This window comes from Triturus cristatus, chromosome 7, assembly GCF_964204655.1.
Source record: "Triturus cristatus chromosome 7, aTriCri1.1, whole genome shotgun sequence".
In the NCBI taxonomy this organism is placed as follows: domain Eukaryota; kingdom Metazoa; phylum Chordata; class Amphibia; order Caudata; family Salamandridae; genus Triturus; species Triturus cristatus.
The window spans coordinates 713,161,708-713,185,727 of record NC_140590.1 but is presented as its reverse complement, the minus strand read 5'-3'; the positions used below and the strand labels follow the sequence as shown (position 1 = coordinate 713,185,727).

The window sequence follows — 24,020 nt, the reverse complement described above, 5'->3', positions numbered from 1 at the left end:
GCCCTCGATGTGGAAATTCAAGGCCGCACCTGTAGCACGTTCCTTCCGGTCGTTTCTTGACTGTCTGGCCATTTCTGTCCTTTTTCCATCTGCTTGTGCTGTTGTTGTTTGTCATTCGGTGCACTTGGTCCACTGACCGTTCCTTTCCTCGTTCCATTTCCTTTGCTTGTGCTGTCGCTCTTGCTTCTGCTCTTGCTAGAGATAGGATGTTTTCTAAAGACGTTGGTTCTTTTAGAATTCTTGCGCGAAATTCCGTGTCACGGCAGCCCTCTATGATGCGTAGTCTGATTGCTTGTTCGTTATCGAATTTGTCGAACTCGCAGTGCGTTACTAGCTTTCGCAGTCTCGTTGCGAAGTCATCCAGCGTTTCATCTTGTTGTTGGAAAGCGATCGTGAAAGTGTATCGCTCAAAATCAACCTTTCTCTGCGGGTCAAATTTGTTTGTCAGGCACGCCTTTAGTTTGTCGTAGGTGGTAGTCTCCTCTTTTGGCAGCGTCACTAGTAGGTCTTCAACCTCGTCCCCTACTAGGTTTAGGAATAGGCCTAGTTGCTTCGCTGCTGTCACATCGGTCGCTTCCATGTATCTTTCAAAACGCCTGATCCATTTCTCCCACCGTATTCCTGCTTGTGGCTCTGATGGGTTGAATGGTAGTGGTCTCCGATATTGCGCATTTTGTCTTTCTGCCATCCTTTCCTGTTATTGTTGCCTCTTTATTTGCCTTTGCCAATGCTTCTTTTCTGCTTCTGGTGTTTCTTTATTTGTCCTTGCCAATGCTTGTTCAGTCACTATATTTTTTTTTCTCCTTTGCCAATGCTTGTTTTCTACTTCCGGTGTTTCCTTATTTGTCCTTGCCAATGCTTGTTTCCCACTTATGGTGCTTATTTATTTGCCTTTGCCAGTGCTTCTTTAGTCACTTTTGGTGCCTTTTGCCTTTGCCGATGCTTGTTTCTTCCTTTTGCTGTTCTATTTGGCACTTCTTTATTGTTGCCTGACTTTAAAATGGCCGCCGCGCTGTTCTCTCTTCCTATTGGTCTGTTGGCCTGACTTCAAAATGGCCGCTGGTGATCTCGCGATACTTTTCCACCAATCGAGGCGCTGCCTGACTTCAAAATGGCCGCCCGCTTCTTCTCAAAGCTTGATGTCCCTTTTTCTGCCTGACCTTGCCCTCTTCTCGCGATGCTTCGCGCTTGAAACAGCGCGCGCGCGCGTCTACTCGGCTATTCAGTCCTCTTACCCGGTGATGCAGGGCAGTCTTCTTTTGCATCCATTACGGTCGGGGTGGGCTCCCGCGCCGTATCGTCTTCAGTTGCTGCACACACGAGCCAGGGTGGGCTCCTGGTCTCGATTACGGTGTCTTCCGGCACGATGTACCGCTGCACTTCGATCTTCTGCTGGGTGCTCGATCACGCACCTTCGTCGCCAGTTGTCGTGTTCCCAGCCCCACAGAGCACGCAGGACACGCTAGTTCGTTCAGGTATGCTTTATTCGTTTCTGTGGTCTCACCAGTGGGCCCCTGACCTCTCGCCCTGAGGTCTTGCCCTGGAATCCCTTTCTTCCTGTTGTCCCCTCGCCTCACCGGATCTGGTGTCCGGTGTCCTTTGGCCTCTGCCCTTATGTCCCATGGTCCTAGTGCCCTTGGTCTGGGCATGACAGTGTGTGTCGGTGTTATGCGTGGGACTGCATGTGTGATTGATCAAGCATGAGTCATTCGCATCGTTGGCCGGGCGCAGTGCTGCTACAGAACATCTAGCCGAGTCGAAGTTTAGAGGTCCAGTTATGCACAAGATTATTCTTTTGTGACCAAAGGGGCCATGATGTTGTCTACACTATTATTTTTACTGTGGGGAGACTTTACTATAAACAGACCTTGCATGGATCCAACCTGCATCGACCTAAACATTTAAAAAGTGTCAACGACGCACCTGCTGCATGGGCAAGATAACTCGGTGGGTTAAGCTCACTCAGTGCAAAGATTAACAAGTGCCTTGTGGTTCCACTGGTTGGAATTCTGACAAAGCCATCTCAGCTTTTCATCCTTACGAAGTGGGCAAAACAAGCACAACTGAACTCAGTACAGTACCACCAAATATTTAAGCACCAAGTGGCAATCCAGTTTGAGGGGTGAGCTGCATAAATGGTGAATATTAATAATACTGAGAGAGAATACCACAATGAACGCTTGTTCTAAAGCCTGGGCCAACTTACCAGAGATCCTCGCCACATCGGGGCCCAGCTCCCCTAGGGCTTTAGCCAGGTCCTCGGGCGCAGGGTCGAGCCTTACTGGAAGGTCCTCGGTCACTGACAGGGTGGAGTATGTGCTGATCACCAGGATACCAAGACCAATGCCAAGAATCAACTGTATCAGGAAGACATGGTGTACGCAGTTAAAGGGCCGCTCAGAGCAGTGAAGTACACTCAACAAGCACTGGAATCGATTGGCAAGACATAGAGCAGCGGGTTTTAACCTGGGGCCTGCGAGACCTTCTCTGGGGCCCCTCAACTCTTTAGAAAATTAAATAATATTAGCATATTAAGTATCTATACATAAAAAGGCAACATTTAAAATATTAAACTCTCCGTAAATGTGTTTTTTTTTAATTGGAGGCTAAAAGTGACGGTATCCTTAGCGCGATTTGTAAGAGCAGCACAAGCACAGCAAACAAAGTCACTAAACTGGAGCACTGCACATCACATCCTGAGTGGAAATTCCTCTACCTTATAGAAAATCACTTTAGAAAAAAGCAGTTAATTCATCTATTTTGTGCAAGGCCATTTCAGAGCTTAAAAGTTATTTGTTCCTGGTAAACTGCACTAAAGTATGAGTTACTTACCTTCGGTAACGATGTATCTGGTAGAGACGATTCTAGCCGCATATTTCTTCACGTATAATTATCCCTAATCATGAGACTGGATCCGGAAACTTTTTGCCACAGCATCCCTGCGCGCCGGGGCGACATCACACAACTCCGCCCAGGCGTTGTCCGCGTACATGACGTCAGCGAGGCCACACAAGACCCGCCCCGGCGCGCCCACATCAGTTTTCTACGGAGAACTTTTCCGCACCACAAAGCGGAATCACCAGGTAAAAAACTGTGGAAACATGGGAACAGTGTGCGAAGAGCAGAAAAAATTGGAAAGAAACGGTGGAAAAACAACACCACCAGAGTAGTGCCAACACCGAAGAACCCAAGGGCAGGGAAAGAAGAAAGAAGAAGCAGGAACCTGCACAGCCACCCTGCTAGCACAGACAACCTCCCATCCCTGTGCCCCGGAGGCAAGAGCATCCGTAAAAGTCATGGCACATGTAGGCAACCCAACCCCCCATCCTGATCAAGGAATGGGACCAGTCACAAGACAGACAGGGACAACAAACTTCCAAGCCACCCCAACCTAGAGGGCAACCACCCACAAGGGCAAGACCTGGCCAGAGGGCCTTCAAACCAGAGGATAGCAATGGAAGGAAGGGAGGGGAGGGAGAACAAGGATAGAAGCCATCCCCCCTAAACCTGGAGTAGCTAGAGCAGCTGGGCACTGGCGCACCGAAACCCCATCTTCCAAAGAACCAAGGGAGGAATGAACCACCCCCAGACGGAGCCGTCAAGAACAAGGAAGGCAATCACAGGAGACACAGCCCCCCACCGGGAAGCGAGTACCGAAGACCAACCCAAGGGTCTTTGCAAAATAGGGGAGGAAGGGCGGGCCGTGAAGGAATCTGCGGCTAGAATCGTCTCTACCAGATACATCGTTACCGAAGGTAAGTAACTCGTACATCTGATAGAGACAACTAGCCGCAGATTCCTGCACGTAGAATAGATACACTAGCAATACCCCCTGGGAAGGAGGGTCTGCAAAAGGACCCCACCAACCAATGCAGAACAGAGGGTCCCACAGGGGACCAGATCTGTGGACCAGGTAGAACCTCGCCCCCGCTAGGCCAAGGGAACCCCCACAAGCAGAACCCCACAGACTCCAATGGGATGTAGGACGGAAAGAAGGCTGAAGCGGCTCGTACACTCACTGCAGAGGAAGCAAGGGCTGAGAGGCCGAAGCACCCCATTCCCCCACAAGGCAACATAGCTTCCACCGAATGCCAAGACAGGAAGACGGACAGAAGAAGACTAGAGAGCCCAAGGAAACTAGGGAGAAGAAGGCGAGCCCACTCCAGATGGAGAGCAGCCTGCCAGCCAGAACAATGCCGGCAGTCAAGGCCAGAAGCAAGAAGAACAGCCCGAGGCACCAGGAAGGATGAGTAGGCGACGCCTGGCAAGGGAGAACACAGGGACATCCCAGACCGCAGAACGGGAGCAGGGAGAGCAGGAGAGGCCCGGGACACCACCACGAGTGGCCGCGCACACGACCTCAGGAAGCAAAAGCAACCTACGTAAACACAATGGAGAACAGGTACCCGAAGGCGACCAGAAACCTCCAGCAGAGCGCAAGCCATATGACAGCCGCCATAACCCCACATAGGGCACGGGAAGTCCCAAGATATGGGAACCCTCTTTGGAAGAACTTATGCAGCAGAGGAAGAAACAAAAGAACCACGGGGAAAAAAAACACCCCCGTTGCAGGCTTGACAGCAGCCCAAGCAAAGCAGAAGGCCAAATCTCAGGGCCAAGTCTGTGCAACAACTCCTGCAGAACTCACACACAACAACAAAAGGGCAGTCCAGCAGCCAACAATGCCAAAGTCCCAAGGAAGAACGTAAACGGCCAGAAAAACATACTCCACAACCATAACAGCCGGCCTAAGAAGGCCCAGAAGCAACCCTAACTCAGAAGTCACTGAGTAGGGGATGGAGGAGGAGGAGAAGGCGGAGGAGGAGGACGGAGCCCTGCCAAGAGCCTCTGGATGGCAGAGTTGGCCGGGGCATGGAACAACAGACTGCCATCAAATGGGAGATCAATGAGCCTCTCCCAAATATTTTCGGGGAAGACGCCGTCCCGAAGCCAAGCATGGCGACGGAGAGCGACTGAGGAAGCCATGGCCCGGCCCAGCAGCTCAGAGACGTCCAGAGCGCAGCGGAGAATAAACGCCGCCAGCTCCCGGTCATCCAAGGCATGATGCCGCAAATCCACCTGCGCAGACTCCTGGGACGCTGCAGACCCCAGAGACTCAGCCGAGTCCCACAAACAGGAGGAGGCCCGAGCCAGCACACACAAGGTGTTAAGGGCCCGCAGGGCCGCGCTGGTCGAGGCGAAAATGTTGCGTCCCCAAGTGTCCAGCCAGCGGGCCTCTCTGGACGGCGGAGCCAACAGGGGCGGCAGGGAGGGAAAAGCAGTCCGCAAAAGGGGGCTGGCGGCTGAGGGGTGAATGGACAGGCACGCTGGGTCACGCGGCGTCGGAAGGTGCCGATGCAGAAGATGCAGAGGCACCAGGTCCCCGGAGGCAGGACACCTCCAAGCCCCCGTCAAGGCAGAAAGGAGCAAACCTTCAAAGGGAAGCAAGATTTCCCTCCCACCAGAGCCCTGGTGGAGGACCTCCAACAGATGGTCCGCCGGAAAGTGAGCCACCGGGTCACCCATGTGTAGGATGCCCACAGCCGTGGGCACCGTGTGAGCCAAGGCCGCACCCGCATCCGTAGGGCCCCGCGGTGGAGAAAGCTGCTCCTCCGTGGGCGACGGCAGCAAACTAAGGTGGCCGTCCCCGAGGCCAAGCTGGGCAGGCAAGGGCCAGACCTGGAAGTCAGGAGGAGCCGAAGAATGAGGGACCTGCTGCTCTTCTGATGAAAACCTCTGACTCAGAAAGGGCGGAGAGCCGCCCTTCAACGCCGGTGAAAAGGACACCACACGGCGACCAGTCTCCGGGGAGGACGATACCAAAATGCAGCCTGCCTCCGGAGAAGAAGGAGCGTCCGAAGACGAATCCACGGTACAACCCCTGCGCGGAGCTGTAAAGTCTGCTGCTTGAGGCAGGACACCGGCGCCATCCGGCGTCACCGGTCAAGGGACCTCCAAGTCACCCCGCACCGGAAACCGGAGCGGGGACCGGAGTAGAACTGGAGCCGCACCGGCCCGACCCCCGCCGAGGCAACCACCTGCGTTGGGGAAAGGGACGGGCCCACGGAGGGGCTGAAGCCCTCCGCCGGCCGTGGCCCAGAAGGAGGCAAAGGTCACCCGGCAACCCCTGTGGCAGCGCCAAGGACGATACAACCTCCAACTCGCCTCCAACGAGGCAGCCACCTGTGAGGAGGTACGAGAGGGGCCCAGAGAGGGCCGAGGGGTCCGCCCTCAGCCTCGACCCAGAGCGGGATGAGGAGAGTCCACCAACTCCTGTGGCTCCGCACGGTCCAGCTGCTGCCGGCACCGTAGCGGCATCACCTCGGCCTTAGACAGGACCACCCTGCCAAGGGACCGAGAGGGGCTCAGGGATGCGACCTGCGCCCCGGCGACCTCCCGCGACACCACAGGGACCCCCGCGGGAGTTTGTGGCGAGGTAGAGACGCCGTGGCCTGAAGGAGGTGCCCCAGAGGAGCCGCACCCCAGCAGCACCACATCCTCCAAGCCTGGATCCGACCCAGTCGGCGCCGGGACCGGAGCCACCGGCGGCACCGCGGAGGGCCCTGCGCAGGGCGAGGGATCCGCCGACGCCCCAGGAGGGGAAGGAGGAGGAGACACTAACGAGGCCTGCAAAGCCGCCGCGTAAGTCTCCATCTGGACTCTCGATGCCCCAACACCGGGAAACAGTGGATAGGATGACACGCGGGGCCGCATCACCCGCGGAGAGTCCATGCCCCCGGTAGGCCGGAAACCAGCCCCCGGGGACAAACTGCGACACTTACCCATTGGCGACCACGGCCGGACCTGAAGCCGCCTGCCAAAGCAGACTGAGGGGAGGACGTCGACCTGGAGAGACACGCCGAGAGAAGTTTCATTCAGCGCTCCCGCCGCGACTTCGGCTTCAACTTTTGGCACGCAGCACAATCTGTGGTGCCGTGATCCTCCCCCAAACACCACATGCAAATGAGGTAAGGGTCCGTCGCCGACATAAGACGCCCAAAAAATGTGCAAGTTTTAAAGCCCGAAGGCATTCGCACACTGTTTTACCAAAAGAATAGAAGAAAGGGGGCCCTAAACAGGCCCGTAGCAAGGAACGGATCCGAGTTGCACGTGGAAAAGGAAAAAACTGATGTGGGCGTGCGGGGGCGGGTCTTGTGTGGCCTCGCTGACGTCACGTACGCGGACGACGCCTGGGCGGAGTCGTGTGATGTCGCCCCGCTCCCGGTGCGCAGGGATGCTGTGGCAAAAAGTTTCCGGATCCAGTCTCACGCCTGGGGATAATTCTACGTGAAGGAATCTGCGGCTAGTAGTCTTTATCAGATATGTACCTGTTGTAGTATTGTTGAGAGATGCCCTTGTTACTTATAATTTCTTACTGAAGAATGTCCCAACCAACAGTAATGCCTCGTTTGTTGTTTGTTACAAGGTACCTATGCTGCCCTAATGCTGTATCACGCTATTGCAGGGGTACGGAGGGGGGAATGAGGCAATATTATGCAGATTTTTTTTTATGTCTATCAGTCACCATCGGATCACTTTAATCTTTTTTCAAGGGCTCCTCATAAAATGATTCTGGTTGCCTCATCGAGAAAGCCATCAACAGCCAACTCGCCACATTCATCGAAGAGCACAACACCCTCGACTCCTCCCAATCCGGCTTCAGAAAAAACCACAGTACGGAAACCGCCCTCCTCGCCGCAACAGACGACATCCGCACCTTACTGGACAAAGGAGAAACAGCAGCCCTCATCCTCCTCGACCTCTCAGCGGCGTTCGACACAGTCTCTCACCGCACCCAAATACGCAGACTCCACGACGCAGGGATCCAAGACAAGGCCCTCGACTGGATCCGCTCCTTCCTCTACGGCAGAACGCAGCGGGTCAGACTCCCCCCCCCTTTCCTCTCGGACCCTACACTTACCACCTGCGGAGTCCCCCAGGGGTCCTCCCTCAGCCCTACGCTCTTCAATGTCAACATGGCTCCGCTTGCCCCCATCGTCAGAACCTACGGACTCAACATTGTGTCATAAGTAGACGACACCCGACTCATCCTCTCCCTATCCAACAAACCCAACACCGCCAGACATAACTTTCGAGAAGGCATGGAAGCTGTCGCCAAATGGATGAAAAACAGCTACCTACAACTAAACACGAACAAAACGGAAGTACTCATCATAGGCCCAAACTCCGACTCCTGGAACGACACCCGGTGGCCCCCTGCCCTCGGAAGCATGCCCACCCCCACGGACCACGCACACAACCTGGGAATCATCCTGGACTCAGAGCTCAAAATGGACCGCCAGATCAACTCTGTCTCGTTCTCCTGCCTCCACACCCTCCACCCTCCTACATAAGACCTTCAAATGGATCCCCCTCGAACACAGAAAGACCGCCACTCACGCCCTGGTCACCAGCAGGCTCGACTACGGCAACGCACTCTATGCCGGAATAAACAAAAACCTCACCCGCAAGCTACAGAACATCCAAAATGCCGCCGCAAGACTGATCCTCAACCTGCCAAGACACTGCCACATCTCCCAGCAGCTGCTCACACTCCACTGGCTCCCCATCGAAGCTAGAGTCACCTTCAAGATACTAAGCCACGCTCACAAGGCCCTCCACGACACCGGACCAGCATACCTGAACAGCCGACTCAAATTCCACGCACCCCAAAGGACCCTACGATCAGCCCAGCTCTCCTACGCCATGGTCCCCGCACCAGAAAGACCAGATCGGGAGGCCGCTCCTTCTCCTTCCGCGCGGCCAGAGCCTGGAACGACCTTCCGCTCCACCTCAGACAGACAACATCGCTCCCCATCTTCGCAAGGAACCTCAAAACCTGTCTCTTCGACAGTCCCCCTCCTTGATGGATAGGAACCTGCGACCCCCCCTCCCCACCCCCCCAGCGCCTTGAGACCCTTAAGGGTGAGTAGTCGTGCTTAACAAACACCTGATTGATTGATTGATTATTCGGATAACAGATAACTAAGGCTTTAGGGATCTCTTACGGAAGTTTACATTGAGGAAGAAAGATGAGAAATAAAAGCAGTTTTTGTTAGAAGAGCAAAACCATGGACAACTGTCTATTCTGCAGAGCTTACCTATATTCTCACACCTTCCTCCACCCACCAGGCTTGTATGATACTACAGTCTCTCTGTTATTTCCTGCTTCCCCTAATACGAAGTCAAAGAGGGTTAGATTCATGGCATATGTTCCGAATAGCCAAGGACCATGTGAACGAGTCCATTTAGATTCAATGAAACTGTTACCTTTGCAGGTATCAAGAAAAACTAGCATTGATCCAGTGCTCCTAAAATACGCTGGCTAACTTTGCCACAAAAGATACATTACTAGTGTACAAGCTTCTGCAAGGACCTGTTAATTAGATATCGGTGGCGAGCTAGCGCAGCTGTATGTCCCACCCACCTTCGCCCATGAACTTACGAACTGGGGTTCGATGACTAGTGGTCCTCAGGGTGGTGAAGTAGACACTGGTCCTATGCCTTGCAGATGTATACGTACGGTGAGGCTGGTTTAGCGCAGAACCTTGCCTAAATTGCCCCAGCTCTTCAGTCTGCCAAAGTGATTTCCTCAGATGACTGGAGCCAGTACCCCTTGCAATCTGCCCCAGAATCTGCACAAAGCTAGCTAGCTAGAAACCAGTGTCTCTTGACCACCAATCATGTCCAATATCGATCATTCAAAGAGGCAGTTGGGACAGTACCTATCATAAGCTTGAAAAATTGAGTACTCGCATTCTTTGCAAGGCCATCCTCATTGAGAATAATGATACCAGTATATTGTATTGTAATTGCATTTGTATAGCGCTTACTACCCCTGACGAGGCGTCAAAGCACTTTTTTTGGCGAGTAGCACGCTACTCCAGGACCCATAGAGGATTAGTGGTGAATTAGTATAGTGAAATATGCAAGTACATTTTTTTTTTTTTTTTTTTTGTTGAAAAACCTTTATTGACATTTCAATCATTAACAAGTATGGGCCTACAACCCCCTGGGGCCGGCCGCTAAGCAATCAGAGCAATAAGATCAAATGTAAACACAGGCGGCACCTCGGAGAGCAGAATCGTCATGCTAATATAGTCCGGCCAGTGAGCCGCGCAGGTAGGACACCAGGAGAAAAAGGGTTTTTCATTTTATAATGGAACAAGACAGTAGGATCAGGTGCCAATCAATTTCCCAACAGCGATAAGGGGCAGGCAGAATAATAGACGTAAGCAATAAACAGCAATCTATTGGATCAATGGCGCAGACACAGGAAATTCCGGATGGGGAAGAATATCAAAAACAGTTGCGCCTGCAGGCCCCCGTACCTAACGCCCAGAGAACACCCCGGAAACTGTGGCACACATGAAGAAGCGACGATTAACAACAAAGGAGGTGTACCGCGCTGATCCCAGAAAAGAAAAAACAAGAAGAAGCAGAGAAGAAAAAGGAGGCCATGGAAAAAGAGATAAAGACTAAAGAGTCCCCTCCCCCAACCCCCCACCCTGCACCTCCGCAAATGAGTATGGCCCCCCCCCCCCCAGCAGTGTGCCTGTCGCCCTGGAACTAGACCCGAAATATAGAAGAAACAGGGAAAAAGGAGTAAGAAAGAACCCCACCAGACGGGGGGGGTGGAGAAAGTATAATAAAACTGGAGGAGGGCCTTCAAAACATACCCCCGGCTTCTCCCTCCCGCACGGTGAGGTCTCCCCACAGCAAACAATAAGCAGCACCAAATCGACCATATCAAAAAGGGGGTGGGGAGCATTATGCACCAAATATGCTAATAGCTATGTACTGAGAGTACGCAACCATGAGTCCGCCCGTCTACTAGATGACCACCCCCGAAGGATCAGCCTCATCCTTGACCACTCTTTGCAATTCTGCCCATGCCTACCCCTCGACCCAGCACCATGTCCGATGTTCCAAGGTAAAGGAGTGTCCAAAAACAACCGGGAAGCGTCGCACACAGGTGGGGTGGAAGTCTCTGAGTACCAACACAGTCCGCATCATGGAGGGACGTCTTTCCCAGTGCTGCCCCAGGATCCGCACTGCACACAAGGTCCAGGAAGGCTGAATCAGCCAAAGTAGACAAATGTTGCTGGAATTGTCCCTGGGTCGCCGGAGGCCGTGCACGGGACGAGGCCACCACCTTCCACTCAGGTCCAATACCTCCGGAACAGATCAAACCCTCAGTTAGCCGATCACACGGTAGCATACTGTCCGGAGTGTCCGGCTGTGCACTAATCGCAGGGGTGGCCGCGACATTATCCTCCTGTGTGCAGTGTGGGGAGTCCCTGTGTACCTGTGGACCAGCATGCCGCCACTGTCCCAACGCTGATGCCACACCATCGAGCTTACTCCCCAAGACCCCGACGCCACGAGCCAAGGAGAAATGAAGGGCACCAAGGGCCTCTAGGAGGTCGCCGTATCCCAGCACAGCTCTCTGCGATCGCTCCGCCACACTCCCAAAAGTCACACACTCCCAATCCTGCTGCGACCCAGTGGACAGGATGGTAGGCTGCATCGCAACAAGATGGCCGCCGGGAAGGCCCGACTCGTATTGGGGCCGGGACCCAGGGACAAGCGCCTCGAGGTCCACGTCGCTGGAGACAGGGGTCCGGGGGCAGGCACAAATTCAGCCGTTGCGTGGACACGGGCAACAGTCGTCCCCACCACGGACCAGCTCCCGCGAAAATCCGGGAGCAGCCCGCAAGGATCAGGGCGAGCTAGGGGCGGCGTCCGGGCAGCTCACCGTCAAAGGCAGGGGCAAGCACCGAAGAATCTGAGAGCTGCACCCCCGGGCATGCCCTCGGTCCGCTACGCTTAGCAGTGGGAGCGACCACGGCGAAATGCAGGCCGAGGGTAGCACCGCTCCGGTGGACCGACTCCATCCAGTCACCACAGGCCGCTGTTGTTGAACTGCCACCCGGCCAAGGCGTCCACTCGAGGTCCCGGCTCCGGGGCAGCACGGGCCGCAAAGTTCAACAGCAGATTTCTCCGGCGGTACAGCAGCCAGAAACCTCGGAGTCACACGATCGGTTGCCACTCTCATTCACAAACACGATCTCATAGCGCAGACTGAGGATCTCGTGCAGGATATCCGTGCGGGATGCGGAGGTTCACGGAGCCGGGAATCTACGCTGCCGTCCCGGTCGCCATCTTGGCTCCTCCCCGCAAGTAAATTTTAAGTGGTGGATAGGTTAGTCAGTTATTTGGATTCGGAAGGATAGCAGAAGGATAGAAGAGGAAAAAAGGGTTGTATTTATATAGCGCTTGTTACCCCATAATGGGGTATTGATGCACGCTACTCCGGAAACCCATAAAAGATTAGTGGTGAATTAGTATGGTGAAATCTGAAAGTAATTTGAGTGGTGGAAATTAGTCCGTTATTTGGAGTGAGAAGGACAGCGGAGGGATAGAAGGGGAAGAAAGGTTTGCATTTATATAGCACCTGTTACCCTTGACTGGCGCTGAAGCGCCTTTCTGGCGAGTAGCACGCTACTCTGGAACCCATAAAGGATTAGTGTTGAAAATTAGTATAGTGAAATATGAAGTAATTTGAGTGGTGGATATGTTATTCAGTTATTTGGATAGAGAAGGGTAGGAGGCAGGATAGAAGAGGGAAAGAGGTTTGTATTTATATAGCGCTTGCTAACCCTGATGGGGTTTTGAAGCGCTTTTTGGGCGAGTAGCACGTTACTCTGGAACCCATAAGGATTAGTGTTGAATTAGTATGGTGAAACATGAAATTAATATGAGTGGTGGATATGTTAGCCAGTTATTTGGATTGAGAAGGATTGGGGAGGGGTGGAAAAGGGAAAAAAAGTTTGCATTTATATAGCGCTTGCAACCCTGATGGGGTGTTGAAACGCTTTATTGGCGAGTAGCACGCTACTCTGGAACCCATAAAGGATTAGTGGTAAGTTAGTATAGTGGAATATGGAATTTGAGAAGTGAACATGTTAGACTGTTATTTTGATTGAAAAGGATGGTGGAGGGATAGAAGAGTGAAGGATTTTTTTTTTGTTGCATACAGTATTGTTTTGTATGGCTCTCATTGAAGTAGGTGCTGGTCAACCGTGTGTAAAGCAGGAACTTGTGTGAAATGCGAGACGTTGGATCAGGTAGGCTTTGTATTTATCTGGTAGGTAGTGAGAGAAGCTGAAACTAGCATACTGCATAGGCAGGGCTGGCTCTAGGGCAGTGCGGCTGGTGCAACCGCACAAGGTGCTGACTTCGGGTGGGGGCATCATGTTTGCAAGTATATTATGGTTTTAAAAGAACTTGCTGACGCGTTCCTGGCCTCCAGCAATTTTCAGGCAACAATAAGAATGTAAAGATAACCCCGGTGATTAATGTTCTTCCTAGAGAGAGACAGGAGTTTTGTTTTTGACTCATGGTAAGGTAGCACAGAGGGTTAATGTGCCTGCTGCACAGAACATTTACCATGCAGATAACAAAGTGCATATAATGTAAATAGGTCAGTGGGTTACTGCTTTTGTCAGAGAGATCTTTTTGGTACTTGCAATTTATAAGTTAAAATTCTAATATAGAACAGTAAGCTATTAACTGTCATTAAACAGCTTTAGCAAACTGCAAAATAAACATTAGAGAGTAATGATATTTTTCCCCAGTCTTTGATTATCCTAATGTTGCAAAAAGGGCTCATTTGGTTAGAAATTAATTCTGATTATTAAAGATAAATCCCAAGCTATGGTGTTACGTTTCAAATTCGGAGTTTGTGCTTCTCCAGACCAACCACTATTAAACTATACTGCCTACTAATATGACTGTCATGTGACTCCTACACCTTGTAGTCTCCTGTCTTATGTAACATTTCCTATACAGTGATTTACACATGTATGATTGATTGTCTCTGTATAATGTGTGTCATGTAAAGCGCTCGAACACCCTTCATGGGTATGGGTGGCACCATAAAACAAATTAAATGCATATGAGAGAGAGTGGTATGGAGACTTGAGGGGCACTGTTAAAAGGTGGTAGCGAGAGAATACATAGCAGAGGTAAAGAGCTATTGATCCCACAGCTGACTAAATATTAAGCACTTCAATCTTAAAAGTATCATAAGTATCAAGTCCTGTGCCAATCGCCTCCGAGACCTGCTGTGGTTAGGTCCCACTGGAAATCCAGAGACAAAATTTCAAGGAAAGGTGGAGGCAGCACCAAGGATGAAGTCACAAATCAGCCAGCATCGTCTTTTTCAAAACTCTTTATTCTTCATCGTCTAAAAACACAGGCCAACCGCCAACGCATTTCGTTCCTGTTATAGGAACTTCATCAGGGCAAAAAGAGTATTAGATGGACCAATTCCATTCCGTGAGTCCAAATAATAATGAGTCAAATCAGACGAAAATGAGTATAATCCAGTTTCTAAAGGACGTCTGTACAGAGTTGCAGCTAAGAGTCACTCCGGGTTGTCCAACTCGATATTCATATGTATATATGAACAATTTTACTGCCACACAAAGAAATCCAAAGTGATTCCACTTGTACGTATAGTGGAACTAGATTAAGACCGAGTTTCAATATCAACGATGGATCACTCCGTGTTAAACCGAGCCAGTCAATTCGGTGGTAGGAACCACATGTAACCAAGATCCAAGTGAAATCCAGTCAAATGGCAGATATTCATACGTGTAGGTACTTGCATATAAACCGAATGGATGAATCCAATGGCATTAGTTATCTGTATAAAGAGCCCATCCTCCAATATGAACGAGGCTATGTGGAACCCCAAGCGTCCAAATCGAGTCTGCCTACAAGGTAACGCTGGAACGTGCACCCGCACCCACGATGAGGAAAGGTTGATTTTAAAACTCTGTCTTAATCTAGTTCCACTATACGTACAAGTGGAAATACTTTGTATTTCTTTGTGTGGGATGAACATTGTTCATATATACATATGAATATCGAGTTGGACAACCCAGAGTGACTCTTTGCAGCAAATGGAATTTAGCTGCAACTCTGTACAGACGTCCTTTAAACTGGATTATACTCATTTTCGTCTGATTTGACTCATTATTATTTGGACTCACGGAATGGAATTGGTCCATCTAAAACTCTTTTTGCCCTGATGAAATTTCTATAACAGGAACGAAACGCGTTGGCTGTTTTCCTGTGTTTTTAGACGAAGAAGAATAAAAAGTTTTGAAAAAGACAATACTGGCTGATTTGTGACTTCATCCCTGGTGCTGCCTCCACCTTTCCTTGACATAGCAGAGGTGGTTATTGGGGGTCACCACCAAAAACTGTCGCACAGGGCACCAACAGCGCTAAATCCGGCACTGTACATTGAAAGTCGTAACTGTAAGAAGTACTTCATTTCCCATTGTTTCTTAATTCGTTACTTTCAACAGTACTAAATATTCACTCTAAACTATCCAGAGTACGGAGGGGTAGTTCAGTTGAAGAGCGAACTTTTTCTAGAAAATATACTGCGAGCAACCTGTCGGTGCGTAGCTTTCTTAGGCATCGACCATTAGATACACTATTTCATATGCACCAGGCTATACTTCCCCTTGCAGGATAAACATACAAAAATTATTGTTTCCTGACATTTATTACACCTTTTTCTGTTCAGCACTCTATAGAGTATCCCATTTTCCTAGAATGGCAAGCATTCTAGAACAGAAGAGATAATCAATTGTTTTTCAAGGTCGGAGGGAGATTTTAATAACCAGTCATTTACATTATGATGGTCATCGTGCATGACTAACAGTTTCCTATGCAAAGTAGAAATGATGACCGGATTCTGAGGGTTTTATGTGCAGTGAATACAATGAATCAGGCTTACGAAAAAAGAAAAAAGACCGTAGCTTGGAAGAAACGAGAAAAATGCAAGAGTAAAAATAAGTTTAGCATACAAAAAGGGTGGATGTTATATTTTTTATTTATTTAGGACTATACATCCTTGACCAGGTGTCAAACCACTTTGGTGGCGGTTGTGCTTGGCTTAAGCATGTTGGTTGGTAGTGAGGCTAATGTGGGACGTTTTTTATTGTTATGCATGAAGACCAGAGTCATGGGCTTGTTGTTTTAAAAGTTGTTTCTCTTGATATTTATTGAAATGAGAAGGAGTGAAATATACGAAGCCTAATCTTCCCAGCCATTGTAGTCTTTGGTCTGAAAGATATGGTAATGATAGTGTAGCCTACGTTGGAAATGTTGCACATATTGCTGTTAACATGTAGCAAGAGAGTGAGGCAGAGCTGACCATGCCCACCATCTTTGTAGATGACTTGGTTAAGATTCTAGGGTGGGCATGATCTTGTGTTCTTTGCTATTCATTCCCTCTTTGATCCTGAATGGCTTCGTCTCCTCGATGGTCCTATATTAAAACATCTGTTGTAGAACAGCCAGGTCTCTGCTGGCCTCTTGAATCACAGTTGGTCTTGGATGTTTTTTGTCTTCATAGGGAAATAATGCAGTATTTTTGCTGCCAGAAAGAGGGATGGTCACCTGAGGTGTCATGCAGGAGCAAAGGGTTCAGGTCTGTGAGTATCATTTCAGGTATATTCAAATGAAGACTGGGACTTTGCTTTGGATGCCCATGAGATCAAGTTGGAGTCACTGGAAGGCAGAGTACCCTGTTATGGGTAGCCAGTGAGGTGCTTGGGGGGATGATGTGAGGTAAGCAAAGATGCAGGCGCTATCCCGCTAAAGCATTTCAGATTCTATGAAGTCTTTATAGTAGGAAGCAAGGGCCCCTCAGTAGAATCAGTTTGTGCAGTCTAGACAAACTGATAAAAAGGATAATGGCGAACTCTAGCTTCAATGGTAAACTTAGATATGTGAAGATAAGTAGACGCGTTTACAGGGTGCAGAAAGTGCAATTTATGGCTAGGGTCTATTAGAGGACCAGTGAGAACCTGAAGTGCATCTTATGGCTAGGTCTATTAGAGGACCAGTGAGAACCTGCAGTCTAAGTTCACTTTCACATTTCTTACATCAGACAGTGTTGCATCTAGTTTCGGAGGCCAGATATTTGTAGTCTGGCAGTTCTGTCATTTTTCATGTGTTATGACCTGTTTTGGAAGAGATGGGTTTTAGGTGGTTCTTCAGTATCTACTGGTCCACGGCTCGGAGGTTGTAGTTTAGTTCCGAGATGTCCAAGTCTGATGGGATTTCCAGTTCAGGACATGTGCATAAGCAAGAGTGGAGGGAAGACCCATGCACAAGCTAGAGCGAAGAGAAATTAGAAGTACTAGCCAGAGTGAATGGAAGTTCTATATACAAGTAGGGGAGGAGGGATGTCTCATGGACAAGTAAAAGGAAATTCTTTGCACAAGTAAGAAAAACGGAGAGAAGGGAAGCAAGAAAAAAAAAGATGATGTATGCTTAAGCAAGGTAGAAAGGAAACCTACAAACAAGCAAGAGAAATAAAAGTTTCATACAGCAGCATTTGAGAAGTAAGTTTAAGGCTCAAGCAAAAGAGAAGCAAAATGCTATGCACAAGCAAGAGAGAAAATAGTGAGCAGTTACAGGGGAAGAAAGTTCCATGCACTAGCAAATGAAAAATGTTCTATGTACAAGCAAAGCAAAAGGGAAATTTTATGCAACAGCAAGAGAGATATGGGAAGTTGCATGTACAGGCAAGAAAGAAGTTCTATCCAAAAGGAAGAAAGTTCCATGCACTAGCAAGAGGGAAAGACTTTCTGTGCAGAAAGAAGAGAGGGTTCATGCACAAATGCATAAGCTGAAGGGAGGTTCAATGCACAAGTCGGGCCTTAGTACTCTCGCACCCAGATGGAGGCAACCTGCCATCTATGGGGTCACCACGACACCACATTTACTATGATGAAAGACATCCTAGAAGTGACAGCATTTGTCATCAGCGGCCAACAGAAGTTTGAGAGAATCACTTCAGCCTTGATGGAACCACACTCCCCTACCAAGCCAGCATTTCTATTATTTATCAAATTTCTAAAGCGCAACTGTCAACCAACAGGTATCCTGGCGCTACTGTACCTACTAAGGGAGGAAAACGGATTTCATAGTGTGGTAATTCTCACCCATGCAGTAGCAGCTGTTACTTAATGGCGGTGGGGGAGTCGCGGGGGGGAGGGAATGAAGAAATATATATATTTTTTACCTGTCTGTCAGCCGTCGCCTCTCGGCCCTCTTCACCCGCTTTGAGGACTGCAGGGGCAGGAAGCAGTAATAGGAAGCACCCAGGCTTCCAGAGTCCCCTAGCCAATCGCAACGCTGCTAACAGCAGTGTTGTGATTGATCTGAGCGCCGTGGTTAGGCACTCAGGGAAGGAGTGGGAGCCTGGGAAGGTTCTCCACCCAAACTGTGCAACACAGCCCGGTGGAGAGTATGCTAAGTGCGCATTAATTGTTTGGCCGGCTGAAGACAGCTGGTCAAATTGTCATGCGCATTTAGAGTGCCACCACTCCTTCTCCTGCTCCTCTGACACAGCCTAGCCCAGCCCCAACCAGCTGAGCAACAACGGAAAAGATAAAATGATAATGCGTTATCATTTTATTTTTCCTTTTTCACCAGCTCACAGAGCAGTGGGGTGACGCATGCAAAGTTAAATCTTTAAGATAAGCTTTATCAATACATGGACATCAGAACTAGAATCGCTCCCCACCTAGCAGAGAAAACTACCTTGGATGGACAGCATTACACTGGAAGCCATCGCCACTCAAGAAACAAAACAAAAAACTGCAAAAACAGAGAAAACCTTAAAACCTACATAAGCACTGGTTTTGTGTTACATTCCCCAATTCTTTAAGCTATCACATCCTCCCCTCCACCCAAATAATTAAAAATACAATATAGCAAAGCAAATTTCGTTTAGTATTGAAAAAATATGCCAAACAGGCTGTCTACATTTCCACATGATCCCGACGGTTCGAACTTGCTGCTCTGGTCTCAATGCTGCATGTTTAGAAGCACTAACAATTGCACAGATGCCTAATGCGGACATCCTGCACAGAATGCACGCTGCAAGTTCCTCGCTAGCTCGGTGGTAAGGAAGGTTCCTTGAGCTTGGATGCACCAGAAAGGGTGCATCCCTCGTTCCCCATATCGGGTCCAGACCGAGCACCAGGGAGAAGGGGCAAACTGCTGGCCAAACTGGCAACCAGAGTTCTATTAATAGCCTTCCACTACATTTTCAGATCGCTATGAACCAGTACAGGGAGCACTCTGAAAACGACTAATTTCTGGTGTTATACAATACATAACGTCTACCTACAAATTTGCATTGCAATAACATATAAACACCACATTGCTGTAGAGAAGGTTAATCGATGCAAACGTAGGAATTGAAACACATAATTCGATAGTTACATTCCAGGGTATAGTGTTTAAGAGGGTTTGCAGGAAGAGCACCAGATAAGAAAACAGCCATTAAAATGTATATTCTGCACCCAAGAACTGGGGACACCAATCTCCATGGAGAGCATTCTCACCCCCTTACCCAACCCTACAATCAAACCCATTTTGAGTAAAGCAAACCTAGCCAAAAGGTAGCGGACGATAGGTGATCATTTGCATAAACTGCCCCTTGATTAACGTCCACAACAATTAAATACTTTTTAAAATTGTTAAACCTAACACACTGTTGGCCAGATGAGCATCGTAACCGATTGACCATCCATCATTGCTGAACTGGGAACGGACTTCCCTTATGAAACACTTTGACACCAGGAAACCAAAACACCCAGCCAGGCCTGTTCCAAATATAGCATGTCCTCCACCCCTTTTAAATGGACAAGAAGGGCACTGGTCACTGGGGCGAAGAGATAGCCAGTGATGCATTCAATTTAAAAACCAAAAGCCGTCGATAAATAAGCGTCTGGGGAGGGTGATCTGCATCTGAAAAGACCCTTCCAATCAGTGTACATAAGTAAGCAGAGATCGAGGTCCAGGGCCGAGGCTGGGTCAATGTAGGAAGAACAGTGAAACAGGCAGATGAGGAGCAGGTCTGTTTTTAACCCTCACGGCTAGAAAATGAGGGAGAAAGGCATATACAAGAAAACCAAGCATTGGCAAAGTCAATATGTCGGGGCTTGGCAATCTTTTTTTTAACAACAGATTTTATTCGTCATTTGCACATAAGAGGCAGGGCTCTGTGACCCCAGACGCCACTACCGCACAGAATTACAGAGAGAGACATTGCAAAGGACAATTTTCGTTTTGTGTTTTTGAAAAAAGAAGAAACAGAACACCAGAAACAAAACAAGCCATTACATTCTTTGATATAAAATATAACCTCGGATCTCCGCCCCCCCACCCACCACCCCCCCGAAGTTGCGCTTCGCTCACTGAAAACCGCTCTCCCACCCGCGCCCGGTAACCACAGCAAAGCAGTAAGGACCCCGACCCATCCACCCTGGTAGAGACCCGGCACACCCAGGCCGCCCCCGCACCCCCATGGCCCCCGACACCCCAAAGAACAGCCCCCATCACTCTAGTCCTAGCCCACTCCCACTGGGATATCGTCAGGCACAGCAGGGGGCTCCAGCCACAGACCCCGATAATCCGCCCACCGCTTCCAAATCTTGAAATGCTTGCGGGGGCAGCCCCGAGCCACAAAGATCGGTTGTTCCAGGCCCATACAAAAGTCCAGACCATTTTTCCATGCGGCCGCCGAAGGGGCCCGCTCATCCTTCCACTGCCTGGCTATGTCTCGCTTTGCCAAGGTAAGACCAAGCAACAGGAGGTGCCGTTTATAGACATTACCCCCAATATCGTCCATGACATGAAGCAAGGCCAGCTGCCACCCCAGGACCTCAGACATACACGAAAAAAAAACCCTCCAGAATCGATCCAACGACGAACAGTGCCAAACCGTATGCAGGAAGGAACCCTTCGCCCCACCACACCTGAGGCACACCGGCGAGGCAATCAAGCCCGCTCTATACAGGCGCACCCGAGTGAAATATACCCGGTGTAGATATTTGAACTGGACCAGACGGAGGCGCATCGCGATGGCCGCGCCCCGCGGGGCGGCCAGGGCCTCCCTCCAATCCTCTTCCTCCAACGAGCCTACATCGTCTTCCCACGCCGTCCGAAACCTATCCAGGGAGGGCGCACTATGGGTGACCAGAGACTGGTATATCCGGGAGATCTTTTTGGTTGCAAGATCGCCCATGAAGACTTTCGCCTCCACCGGGCTAAATTCGGGAATGTCTGTCAGGCCCTCCAGGCTAGGAGCAAGTGCATGGCGAAGCTGGAGGAATCGAAAGAACTGCGTCCGGGGCATATCAAATTCCTCCTGCAGGTCCTGAAACGATTTAAGGGATCCATTCCTTGTCACGTCGCCCAAGGTAGAGATACCGATGTCGTCCCAGCCGCCGAACCCCTGTAGCGCCGCTAACTCCGGTAGCTGCCCATTATGCCATAGCGGTGTTTCCCCCGTTAATGTGTTCCACCACCCTATTCTCTTTAAGGACTGCCGCCAGATCTGGAAGACTACTCTGGAAACCGGCGGCAGCGAGCCCCGCAGCACCGGCGAATAAAGGATCGTATGGAGAGAATGCCGCCCCATCAAGTGTCGCTCGAGAGTGTAAGCCGGGTCCCCTCGGTCGCCATACCACCACTCGTTGAGGACCAATAGGTGTGATGCCTGATAATACGAGAGCATGTCGGAGGTCGCCAGCCCACCACAATAGGAGGATAGAAAGCACTTACGCAACGCCACACGTACCGCCCCCTGTCCCCACAGAAACTTGCCGAGCACCGAATTCACCGTACGGAACCAGCTGGGCGCGATCGTATATGGGTGGTTCTGAAGTTGGTACAATAGCCGAGGAAGTGCCACCATCTTAAAAATCGCCGATCTACCGTAGATTGTCAGCGGCATGCGGGACCAAGTCGTAATATCCTCTCGAACGCGCGCCCAGACCGGCGCCACATTCCGTGCGCCCGACATCTCCGGGGCCTCGGATAGAAAGACACCCAAATACTTAAATCCACTGTCCGCTATTTGCAGCCCAGAGGCCCACTCTCCCACCCCCCCCTGATCACCCAGAACCCACAAGGTGGACTTACGGGGGTTCATATACAGCCCGGACGTTTCCCCAAAGATCCGCATTATCTCCAGTAGACGGGGCCCCGACCTGTCCAACGCCGTCAGGAAGAATAAGACGTCATCGGCATATAGGGCTATTCTGTCCGATAGTCCAGGGGCCCATTCAAATCCCTGCAGCTGCGCATCTATACGTACCCACGCCGCCAAAGGCTCCATGGCAACGGCAAATAAATATGGCGACAGGGGGCACCCTTGTCTAGTGCCACGACCAATAGGGAAGCTGGGGGAGAGCGCCCCCGCCACACGGACCGACGCCGTCAGGTCAGTGTATAGGAGCGCCACATAGGACAGGAAACGAGGGCCCAGATTGAGTCGACGAAGTAGGGCAAACAAATAGGTCCAACTTAAGGAATCAAACGCCCTATCCATGTCTGCCAGCAACAGCGCCGCTGGCACCCCCGTCCCCCGAACCGCCGCCAATGCCACGTGCGCCCTCCGTATGTTATGCCGCGTAGCCCTGTGAGGCATGAATCCCGCCTGGTCCGGATGAACCACGGTCGAGATATAGGGCAGGAAGCGATTGGCCAGGGCCTTAGCCAGGACCTTGGCCTCTACGTTCAGAAGCGAGATGGGGCGATAAGACTCGTGACGCTCCGGAGGCCGACCAGGCTTTTGGAACACCACTACCTCTGCATGACGCCAGTCCCACGGGAGTCGACCAGTCTCCCTGGCCTCTTCCACCGCAGCTCGATAGTACGATGCCAGTTGTAGATTATAGCGACGAAGAAACTCGCTGGGGAACCCATTAGGACCCGGCACTTTCCCGGAGTTAAGTTCCCCCAGCGCTTTACCCAATTCCTCCTCTGAAAGTGGGAGATCTAGCTGCCGACGCGCCTCATCCGATACCGCCCTGGGCGGGAGGTCCTCGAGGAACCTAACCACCGTAGCCTCGTCGAGGCATTCCTTAGGGGCGTATAGGGCTGCGTAGTAGGTAGCGAAGCTCTCCGCGATTGTCAATGGGTCCGTTATCGACACCCCCTCCGCGTCCAACAACCCCGGCAGGGACTGCGGAGCATATGCGCCCTGGCAGAGCCGATGCAGCATCTTGCTTGACTTATCGCCCCACTGATATATTCGACTACGCGTAGCTAGCCACACCTGGCGGGCCTCATCCATCAATAGAGAGGCGTAAAACTGCCGCGCTAGCAGCAGCTGTCGCACCACCGGACCCGCCCCTGTCCCCCGACTCCGACGCTCAAGTCCCTCCACCTCCGCCTCCGCCCGAACCAGTGCCTCTCGGCGCTTTCGACGGTCCAAGGCACACCAGGCAATATCGACCCCCCGGAGGGTGGGCTTTAAGGCCTCCCAAAGAATGACCGCACTAGGAGCCGACCCCGCGTTAGCTACAAGATAGTCCGCAATAGCCTCCCTCATGCAACGCTCATATTCCGGGTTTTGCAAGTTCCACACCACCAATCGCCAACGAAACGGCTGCCGCCCCCTGCCCCACTGCCACCCCACGGAGACCGGAGAGTGATCCGACAACCCTCTAGGGAGGATCTCCGCAGAGGTCACCCTTGTCGCCATTACCCGGGGTACAAAGATATAATCGAGACGCGAAAAGGATTTATGGACCGCAGAGAGGTATGTATATTCCCTCTGATCGCCGTGCACATGTCGCCACGTGTCTCCCCAATCAAGGCACCGTACCATGGAAGACAATTTGGTGGATTGAGCACCCCCCACACCACCCCCGGCCCGATCCCTATCCTTCCCCAAATCCATGACATCATTCCAGTCGCCCCCTACCACCGCAGCCACATCAGGCATCTCTGCCCACAGATAGAGCAACCGTTCCACCAAGGACCATTGAAGTGGGGGGGGAGCGTAGACGCAGCCAAGTACAATAGGTTCGTCCCCAATCTTACCCTGAAGAAGTATGTATTGTCCCTGCGGATCTAACCACTGTTTCACATGTACATAAGGGACTCGACGATGTATTAAAACC

The 24,020-nt window shown here is 50.8% G+C and overlaps 1 protein-coding gene across 3 annotated transcripts in view; it reads right to left on the bottom strand.

Annotated features, from left to right (window-relative positions):
- The window catches only part of SLC38A10 (solute carrier family 38 member 10), a 399,402-nt gene that overhangs the window by 169,556 nt on the left and 205,826 nt on the right, over positions 1 to 24,020 (bottom strand). For all 3 annotated transcript variants that reach the window (XM_085617390.1, XM_085617392.1, XM_085617391.1), the window contains exon 11: positions 2,207 to 2,357. In XM_085617390.1, coding sequence (XP_085473516.1) covers positions 2,207 to 2,357 — 151 coding nt within the window. The remainder of the gene's footprint in view (positions 1 to 2,206; positions 2,358 to 24,020) is intronic.